Raw genomic sequence first — 10,881 nt, forward strand, 5'->3', positions numbered from 1 at the left:
TAACTATGTTTCAGGGGGTGACTGTAATACCATAAGGACCTTCAAATTATTTAAGAATATCTCAGGAATGTGAGTATAATTTACCATTCAATTTATTATACTATATAATATAAACAAAACAACGTCGTTGGGCGTGACAAATTTGCGCAGCCACAGCCCATAAGGGCATTTGTTTTCTTCCCATGGGGGCCGAGATTCCATCAAACAACGCATGTGTGAACAACTTTTTATATTACTATTTATTTATCCATTGGTTGGAAAAAATGATTAAAAGATATTCCTAAATTAATTATTTAAATCCATTCATTTTTTAAGATTATTTTATTTTTTCTTCCAAGCTCGCCAATTTCTACCATTTATATTTCAGTTGACAAAAAAAAAAAAAAACAGAGCTTCATTTTGAATATATATATATATATCTATCTATATATATATATATATAAATACACATGTATCTATCTATCTATCTGATCGTCAAAATATATATATTCGTCTAATTTAATTCCGCCGCCGTAGATCGCCAACCGAGCCTTTTCTATAAACTTCACATGGCGGCGGCGCCACCTCAAAGGTCACGGCGGCGGCTGATGGTGGTGCTGTGGTCTGTTTTCATCCTTGGACAGCTGGTGGATTTCGCCGGAGCTCAAAATAGTACCACCAACGCCACCACTGATCCGGCTGAAGGTGCTCGCTTCGTTTTTTTTTTTTTTTTTTTTTTTTTATTTATTTGGATAAGAAATTTGGGGTTTTCTGAACTTTAATTTTTTATCTAATTTAGGTCAAATTAAAAAAAAACCTAATTCACAAAAAATACTAAATTTCTTACGGCCGTGTTTGGTTGCATGAATTTAATTAACTCGGAATATTTAGAAACCCAATTACACAATTTATTTATTTATTATGGATATAATAATTCATTTTTATTAGATTAACTAAAATAAAACTAAACAAGGTGTAAACTATTTAATTAATTATAGGTAATTTTAGCAACCAAACATCGTATCACTTGCTTTCAATTAATAACATTGTATTTTTAGGATTTTTTGTTGTTGGATTAAATTGAAGAAAATGTTTTTTTAATAACAACAAGTTGACTGTACCACCATCATTGCACCCACGTGGCCAAAGTCCACGGGTTACCCCACCTACCCTCCTATTTTCAGGAAATTGCATTTTCCACCCCTGACTTTTAATTTCATTGCAAGAAAACCCCTGAACAAGATTATTGCTGTAATAAAAGTTAAAACTATGTTTGAGTATTTTTTTTAATTATTATTTAAGCAAAGGTTGCTTTCATTTTTATCTATGGTCAACTGCTTTTTTTTTTTGGCCTATTAAAAATCAGTTTTGTCGGCTATTAATAAATTTCGTCATCTCGTAGAAATTTCTCATCTACTTTTAGAAGATGGCTAAGTATGACATTATGAAATGACATCTTTTCTTTTTTTTTTTTATTGTTCTAGTTCATCATGTAAAATCGGAGGAATAGGACAAAAAACCGGTCGAATCGAAAAACAAAAAAAGAAAAATTCCGGTTGAATCCGGTTTGGTTTATTCCACTCTATGTTGAAAGTTTTATTTAGACGATCGATAGAATGAATCCGAGTCTTTAAACGGACACTTACAAGACGATCAATGTAAAAAAAAAATCGAAATAAATTTTACAAAAAAAAAATGAAATAAAAATCCGGTCGATCTCAATTGTAATTATTACCGTATGACGAAGTGCATCAAATGCAATTTAATTAATTATCTTATACTTTTTTTTATTTAATTTTGATCTACAGCAAGAATCGTGAACAGGATATTCCAACTATGGCGTCGTCAAGCGACACGGGATTGGAACATTAGCGGCGAATTATGTACCGGTGTCGCCATTGATTCGACCGATCTTAACAACATTAATCCTGGGATTAAGTGCGACTGCACATTTAATCGTAGCTCCGTTTGCCGCATTACTGGCCTGTAAGTACGAATATTTCGTACTTAACTTATATATATATATGTGACTGCACACATTTCGTATTAATTAATTTTAATTTTTTTATGTAGTAGAAGTGGTGAAAATCGACTGATTAATTTTATTTTTTTTTACGTGTAATTTTGCAGGAGAGTTTATGCATTTGAGGATATCGTGGGCCCGATTCCGGACGAGCTTTGGAGTTTGACTTATCTCACTAATCTGTATGTTTAGTTTCTGTTAAGGTTGATCGTATCGTCTATTTCGGTGCGTTAATTTCTTAAAATTTTTTGTTGCAGGAATTTGGGACAAAATTATCTCACGGGTCCACTTTCTCCGTCAATCGGCAATCTCACTCGCATGCAATACTTGTACGCGATCATTTTTTTTTTTAAATTTAGAAACTATTCTCAACCAATTTTGTTTGTGTGACGAAATTATCGAAATCTGAGATTTATTTATCTATTTATTAGATAAATAATCTATCTATCTATTTATTTATTTCTCAACCAATTTTGTTTGTGTGACGAAATTATCGAAATCTGAGATTTATTTATCTGTTTGTGTGACGAAATTATCGAAATCTGAGATTTATTTATCTATTTATTAGGAGTCTTGGCATAAATGCATTATCGGGGCCGGTTCCGAGGGAGCTCGGACTGCTAACTGATTTAAGATCATTGTGAGTTTTTTAATTTTTTAATTTTTAATTTTTATTTTATATGCATAAGATATCGATTTATGTAGTGGCATTTACGTAATTTTCGCTTATGTTCAGGTCGTTTAGCACAAACAACTTCTCCGGGCCTTTACCATCTGAGCTCGGTGCCTTAACGGAACTAACTCAAATGTAATGTTTTTCACTACACATTCTGCAAAGTTCGACATACATATATAGTAGCGAATATTCTTCCCGATTATTATTATTAATTTTACTTTTTTAATTCCGTTTCGACAGATACTTCGATAGTGCTGGAGTTAGCGGCCCGATACCTCCATCATTTGCTAATCTACGGAAAATGGAGAGAGTGTACGAGAACTAAGTTTATTTATTTAATTAATTAATTAATTATTTTTTTTAATGATCATGCTTTTCGAAAATATTTTTGTTTTTTCGAATTTCAGGTGGGGTTCGGACAATGCGCTGACTGGACGGATACCGGACTTTATCGGAAGTTGGACCAACCTCATCCAACTGTGAGACGAAAATCCAATTCGCTTTTTTTTTTTTTTTAATTTCTACACGAAAATTCTGATTTAATAAATATGCCTGTATTAGGAGGCTTCAAGGAAATTCATTTCAAGGTCCGATACCGGCATCTTTTTCGAATTTAACCGCTCTAAACGACCTGTAAGTATAATCCAATTCTTTTATTCCTTATATTTTTTTTTTAAATGAAATAGATATTTTTGTATATTATAAATTTTTTAAAATTAATTAGAAGCTTTTTTTTTCGTACGATACTTTTTTAGGAGAATAAGCGAGCTAGCTAACGGGAGCTCTTCACTAGACTTCGTCAGAAGTTTGACGTCTGTATCGACTTTGTAAGTATACAATTATACGAACCGTAGTTTCGATATTACCTAAACAGCCGATTATTTATTTATTTATTTATTATTATTATTATTTTTTTTTTTGGGCAGAGTTATTCGGAACAGTAACATTTCTGGTTCCATACCGTCATTTCTCGGCGAACTTCCGAGTTTATCGTTCCTGTAAGTAATATTTATTTACAATAATACGAACTCGAAATTTAGTACAGTTAATCAAATGTACGTGTAATCCTATGTTTCAGGGATTTGAGCTTCAACAATTTGACCGGAACAATTCCCGCCTCGCTTTTCAACCGCAGCTCGTTAACTAACTTGTAATAAATTTTTGCATTAACCACTTTAATAATCTTCAGAAAAAAAACTAAAAAAACCAATTAATAACTTTTTTTTTAAATATTTTTAATTATTCAGGTTTCTCGGTAATAACAAGTTAACCGGTGGCCTTCCTTCCGCAAAGAGTCCGTCTCTCCGAACTATGTGAGTGTTTCACCCTTCGAAAAAAAGAAAAAAAATAATTCAATTAATCCATATGTATTTAGTGTAGTTGTGTATACAATGTAATAACATTGTACTTATTAATTTGCAGCGATTTATCGTACAATGAATTATCCGGAAGCTTCCCTCCTTGGCTCAGCGGGCAAAACTTACAAATGTAAACTTTTCGACATTTTTAATTTTGTTTTTTAAGTACATTATTTTTATTTTGCGAAAATTCTGACATTTTTTGCATCTTTATTCGGTGTAGTAATTTGGTCGCCAACAACTTCACTCTCGATAATTCGAACACCAGGTACATTCATATTTTGTCGTATAATTTTTTTAAAATTATTTTTTCGCTATCGATTAGCTTCTCGTTAATATGTTTATCACCTTTTTACGTATATTGGTCGTAACTAGGGATGTAAATTGGAACAAAATTTTCTAATTCCGGTTATTCCGTTCCGAATATTTCTGATTTTGGAACAATATTTTTCATTCCGGACTCGAAAAAATCCAATTTTCTTTTTTTTTTTTTAACAGAATTGGAATACATATTAGATTCCGATTTTCAATCCAATTTTAAATTTTCAAAATATTTCCGAACATTCCAATTCTTTTATATTATAGGTTACTAAAATAGAAATTCCGAATTCTGCCGATTCCGATCTGAAAATTTCCTATTTTGGAATAACTTTTTTCATTCCGAATTCTGATTGCATTTTTTAACAGAATTGAAATAATTTTTTCACTTCCGAAAAACTTCAACTTTTTTTTTTCTTCCGAAAAGTGCTAATTCCGATCCGATCAGTTCGATTTCTACCCCAAATCGTAACTAATCTTTTTTTTTTTTTTTTTTCATTTTTCAGTACTTTGCCTTCCGGATTGAATTGTCTTCAACGGAGTTTCCCATGCAATCGAGGCCGACCTATATGTAAGCAACAATTACAACACAATCTTTCGAAACAAAAAGGAATCTTCATTACATCATCTTATAATTCATATCCACAGATTCAGAATTTGCGGTGAAATGTGGGGGCCCGCAAATCCGATCCTCCGACCAAACTATATACGAGGCCGATACCGAAGCTCTGGGCCCCGCAAATTACTACGTGACTGATTCTAGAAGGTGGGCCGTTAGCAATGCGGGTTTAGCAGTTGATAACAGTAACTCAAGCTATACAAGCTCGTCTGGATCGCAATTTACCAACACTTTAGATTCGGAGCTGTTTCGAACGGCTCGTATTTCGGCTGGTTCGTTGAGATATTACGGTCTTGGCCTCGAAAACGGCAACTACACTGTGAGGCTCCAATTTGCCGAGGCGCAGATACAAGGTACTAATACGTGGAGGAGCCTCGGGAGACGTGTTTTCGATATTTATGTCCAGGTTAGTTAGTGTTGTTTATTTGGTAGTACTATTTATTTGTTACAATCGAAAATCGGACGGGATTTTTTTTTTTTTTTTTTTTTTAATTTTCCGATTATAGAACAGTACGAAAATTTCGATTCTGAACTTTTTAAGATTTTGTTTTTGGATTAGTATTGGAGTATATACGAGATTCCGATTTTCGACCCGATTTTGATTTCCGAAAATTCTGTTTTTTTCCCCCCAAAGATTGACTTGCAATATTAACATTATTAAGTATTTTATATTTTAGGTGTCTAAAGAAATTGGATTTTTTCCGAGTTCCGCCGATTCTGAACCGAAATTTTTCGATTTCATTCAACTTTCCGAATTTACGATTTCCGAGTTCTTGATTATTTTTTTTGGAATGGAATTGAATTGAATTTGGTTTTTCACTTCCAAACAAATCGGGAATTTTCCGAACGTGCTAATTCTTGTACGATTCTTTCGGTTTCCACCCCTACTATTTATAATCTAACCAACTTGACTTTTTTTAATTTTTTTTAAATTTATTAATTTCTTGTTTTAGTAAGTAACAAGTTTTTAAGTAATACAGGGGAGTTTAGCCGTGAAGGATTTCGATGCACGAAGAGAGGCAAACGGGGTCTCGTTGAGAGCCGTGACGATGGAATTCCCCGTTCTAGTGTCGGAAAATTATATGGAAATTCATCTTTTTTGGGCGGGAAAAGGTACTTGCTGTGTACCTGCTCAAGCCGTTTACGGACCTTCGATTTCAGCTATAAGTGCAAAATCAGGTACGTAAACAATCGAAAAAAAAAACTTTATTTATTTTTGGGTAAATTACAACCACCCCTGATGTAGGTCAAATTACGAAAAACCCCCTCATGTTTGGATAATTACATTTACCCCCAACTATGAATCTTTTTACATCTCCTCCCTTATTGTGTCAAATTCAACATAATCATCTAGATTCCCTGGAATATTCTCTAGTTTGTACTCGTTTTGTGCAAAAATACAATTTCTGATGCACCACAATCTGATATATACAAGCCAAAAAACTCATCTTATGATCATCTAGCTTTAAAATGTGGAGCTCGAATGGGATAAAATGGGTCCAAAATTGAGAATCTTCCGTATAATCTAGAAGATTCCACTAAATTTAAAACTGCAAGGATGGATGTGTAAGAATATTTATAGTTGAGGGGGGTTTTCGTAATTTGACCGTACCTCAGAGGTGGTCGTAATTTACCCGTTATTTTTTAATAAATCCCATGTTAATATTGATAACATAAACATTTATTTTGCAGATTTTCCCTCGACTGTTTCGAACAATCCTCCGGGTAAGAAGAAGAATCATACCGGTCTGATTGTCGGGATTGTTGTTGCAGTTGCGTTCGTTAGTTTTCTCTCTCTAGGTGCCGTGTACTATGTGTACCGGAGACGGAAAAAACAGAGAGATTTCGAGGATGAAGGTAACAATAAAAAGAGAATTTAAAAAAAAAAATCAACAATGATAAACTAATTAATTAATATAATATTTTATTTTTTTTTAAAATGTATTTGCAGAGTTGTTGGGAATCGACGCACGTCCTTACACGTTCAGCTACGCCGAACTTAAAGGTGCGACGAACGACTTCAATCCTTCGAATAAGCTCGGAGAGGGAGGATTCGGACCTGTTTACCAGGTAAAAAAAAATATTACATGCTTACCCCTGTGCTATACCGAATTGCTAAAAAATTCCCTGTATTATAATTATTAGCACAAAAAACCGCTATGATGCATTTTTTTAGCCCACAAACCCCTAACTGGTGCGTTTTTAGGGAGTACAGTAAAACCTTCATAAATTAATACAGTTGGGACTAACAAAATTCTATTAATCTAGCGAAATATTAAATTATCGAACTGATAATTTAATACATGTTTATCGAGCCGGGACTGGACGAGATTATTAATTAAGCGAGGTTATTAATTTATCGAGTATTAATTTATAGATGTTCTACTGTAGTTTGCTAATAAAATTGAATTATACACGATTACACGGGAAGTTCTTTTACTCATTTTTTTGACAATTAGAGTAATTACATGGGGTGCTAAATGCAATAAACCGAAAAATTTATATTCGATGTTCAAATATAATATATATTTTTTTGGGGAAAAAAAAAACAGGGAATACTCGGCGACGGAAGAGCAGTAGCTGTTAAACAATTATCGGTGGCGTCGCATCAAGGGAAGAGCCAATTTGTGGCGGAGATCGCCACGATTTCTGCGGTACAACACCGTAATTTAGTGAAATTGTACGGATGTTGCATTGAGGGAGATAAACGTTTGCTCGTTTACGAATATCTCGAGAACAAGAGTCTCGATCAGCTATTATTTGGAACTGGTAAAAAAATATATCAAAACTTTTTTTTATTACTTTTATTATTATTAATTTTTTTTTTAAATGAACATTGATTTTTTTTTTTTTTTATATGATGTTATTGAAATAGGGCAAAGTAGTCTATATCTCGATTGGCCAACACGTTACGAAATTTGCTTGGGGGTGGCGAGGGGGCTCGCTTATCTTCACGAAGAATCTCGATTGAGAATTGTTCATAGAGATGTGAAAGCTAGCAACATTTTGCTCGATTCCGATCTTACCCCTAAAATTTCGGATTTCGGCTTGGCCAAATTGTATGATGATAAAAAGACTCATATTAGCACCCGAGTTGCCGGTACCATGTAAGTCTTTTCTATTTTTTTAAATTTTTTTATTTTTTCCAAATTTTTTTTTACGATAAAGTTTAGACTCGTTAAAGTTAGGCTTCGTTTCGATGTCACAATAAGATTTATCGACACGAGATTATTGCAATCGGGTCTAATTTTGATCATGTTTTTCGTTTGTTCGTGTAGTGGGTATCTAGCACCGGAATATGCGATGCGCGGACATCTTACCGAAAAAGCCGATACATTCGGATTTGGAGTCGTGGCTCTAGAAATCATTAGCGGAAGAACAAATTCCGATTCGACTTTGGACGAGGATAAGATGTATCTTCTCGAATGGGTAAGTCTTCTTCTACTATGATTTTAACGGCTTATTGCATTTAACACCCCGGTATTTACCCTAATTGTCAAAAAACTCCCCTTGTTATAAATATTAGAAAAATCCCCCCATTGATTCAATTCTATCAACAAACTACCCCTAAAAATACACCATTTAGGTGGATGTAATTAGGGCTGGACACAATTTTGCAACAATTTTTTCATACCAAAAATTCGGTTTTCAATTTTTCTGAAATTTTTGGATTGGAATTGGAATAATTATGAGATTTCGATTTTCAATCCAATTTGAATTTCCAAACATTCTTTTTTTTATTTTCCCCCGAAATTTACGCTTATAATAGTACCAATATCTATTATTATGTATTCTGCACTTAGATTTCGATAAAAAAATTCCGACTTTGGAACAATTTTTTTTTATTCCAAATTTCGATTTTGTCCTATTTTTTCGGAAACGGGATTGGAATTAGTTTTTCACCTAAAAAAAATCAGAAAATTTCCGGAAGTGCTCGACTAGTCCGATTTCCACCCTTAATTCTAGTAAAATGTTTTGAAAATAATCTTGAATATGCAGGCATGGAATCTACACGAAAACGGAAGGGAAATCGAATTGGTGGACCCCACGCTACAACAATACGACGTGAACGAAGTAAAAAGGATTATCGGGATGGCGCTTTTGTGCACGCAGGCATCTCCGTCGCTACGTCCTGCCATGTCACGTGTCGTGGCCATGCTTTCCGGAGATATCGAGGTGGCTCCCGTAACTTCTAGACCAGGTTACTTAACCGACTGGAGGTTTGATGACATCACCGGCTCCTTTGTGACCAACAACAGTGGTTCGACTCCGATCTCTGCTGACGTCAGCCATATGAATTCGACCACAAGTACTTCTGTTACGGGAACTTCGACGTATTCGCCTCATAATCCTTCGACACCGATGCTTCACGAGATAATTGGTGACGGTAGGTAAAATGAATGATGGGTGGTTTTCTTGATTTTGTGCAGTGTTTATTTCTTTATAGTGTGTTTGTGTGTGATTCTATATATAGAATTTTTTTTACAGAGATGATTGGGTTTTTGTATAGATTTTTTATTTTATTTTGGACCCAAATTGAAAATATATGTATTGGATATTTATTTTGAGACTGTAATTTTGTTTTTATATTTTTGAAATCATAAATTTGCATCATATATTTTTCATGATCTCAATTTAGGGTAAATTACAATCACCCCATGAGATAGGTCAAATTACGAAAACCCCCTTATATTTGGGTAGTTACAACAACCTCCCTCAACTACGAATCTTCTTACACGTCCACCCTTGCAGTATCAAATTTGGTGGAATCGTCTAGAGTTTGTACCCGTTTTACCTCATTCGAGCTTCATATTTTGAAACAAAATGATCATAAGATGTGTCTCTTGGGCTTGTAAATATCAGATTGTGATGCATCAGAAACTGCATTTTTGCACAATCTGATATTTACAAGCCCAAGAGACACATCTTATGATTGTAATTACCCAAACATAAGGGGGTTTTTCGTAATTTAACTTTACCTCTGGGTGGCCGTAATTTAAAAAAAAAAACTCCGACTTCTGAACAGTAATTATTAGTAAATAATTTCAATTGAATCATCCCACAAAACAGAACAGAGAGTTCTGCAACTTAATTAATCAAAATTCAACAAACAAAATAAAATAAAAAGTACCAAATTAAAAAAAAAGTAATTCATCAACTGCAGAGTATGACTCTGGTGAGACCCAAAACCAGGCAAGAAACAGTGAAGAAGAAGAGGGTGACAAAATCCCGACCCGACCATTTCCGAACGGGTTTGGATTCGACCCGCAAACTCTTGGCCCGCCTGAGAGCGTCGACCTCCTTCAGCAAATCGAACTCAACGCCCTTCTTCTTCAGCTCCTCCACGCACTTGGCAAGCAGCGACGAATCCTCTTTTTCTCTCTCTAGCATCTTCTCCACGTGGCACTCCACGTCGTTCTTGTACCGGATCGCCCATATGAACCCTAGCGAGAAGAGGAGCGAGCAGAGCGACGGGACCCACGATCTCTTGCAGAGGTGGGCGGCGGTGGTGGCGGCGGAGAAGAGGAGGAGGAGGGCGGTGGAGTGGAAGAGGAAGAAGAGGCAGTAGAGCTGGGTGATTTGGTGGCGGGTCGAATCGAGTTGGGTTTCCTTGAGTGAGATCCGGTTTAGGATGAGTTCTTCCTCCTTCAGCCATTGTTTCAGTAGGAGTTTGTGCGTTGGGGTTTGGGCGATTTGGTGGAGCGGGTGGAGATATTGCTTCGACTCCATTGTCCCACGGTGGTTTTGTTGGCGGCGGCGGCGGCGGAGGAGATTTGGATCGGCCTTGTGTTTGGAAATTGGAAATCAATCTGAGTTTTTAGAGAGAGAGAGTGTGTGTTTGTAGAGAGAGAGAGAGAGAGAAATGAAGGAAAACAGTGAAGAGGAGCGGAATACACAGCGGTTTCTG

General features: G+C 35.1%; 2 protein-coding genes across 2 annotated transcripts; one reads left to right on the forward strand and one right to left on the reverse strand.

Moving 5' to 3' along the window:
- The first annotated feature begins 429 nt into the window (after positions 1–429).
- On the forward strand, positions 430–9,593 carry LOC105962139 (putative LRR receptor-like serine/threonine-protein kinase At1g56140). The gene is made up of 24 exons (XM_012986420.2): positions 430–684; positions 1,788–1,965; positions 2,110–2,184; positions 2,260–2,331; positions 2,571–2,642; positions 2,739–2,810; positions 2,919–2,990; positions 3,086–3,157; positions 3,240–3,311; positions 3,434–3,505; positions 3,605–3,676; positions 3,757–3,828; positions 3,926–3,991; positions 4,101–4,166; positions 4,260–4,304; positions 4,861–4,925; positions 5,003–5,379; positions 5,954–6,152; positions 6,666–6,830; positions 6,925–7,043; positions 7,526–7,742; positions 7,849–8,080; positions 8,252–8,402; positions 8,973–9,593. Exons 1-24 carry the CDS (start codon positions 549–551, stop codon positions 9,366–9,368), a joined length of 3,135 nt encoding a protein of 1,044 aa, XP_012841874.2. The 5' UTR covers positions 430–548; the 3' UTR covers positions 9,369–9,593.
- Positions 9,594–9,989: 396 nt separating this feature from the next.
- Positions 9,990–10,881, reverse strand: LOC105961961 (uncharacterized). The gene has a single exon (XM_012986220.2). The coding sequence runs from the start codon at positions 10,701–10,703 to the stop codon at positions 10,128–10,130; it is 576 nt and encodes a 191-aa protein (XP_012841674.2). The 5' UTR covers positions 10,704–10,881; the 3' UTR covers positions 9,990–10,127.

The sequence above is a fragment of the Erythranthe guttata genome, chromosome 8 (assembly GCF_056151865.1).
Source record: "Erythranthe guttata isolate IM_541 chromosome 8, IM_541, whole genome shotgun sequence".
Classification (NCBI taxonomy): Eukaryota; Viridiplantae; Streptophyta; class Magnoliopsida; order Lamiales; family Phrymaceae; genus Erythranthe; species Erythranthe guttata.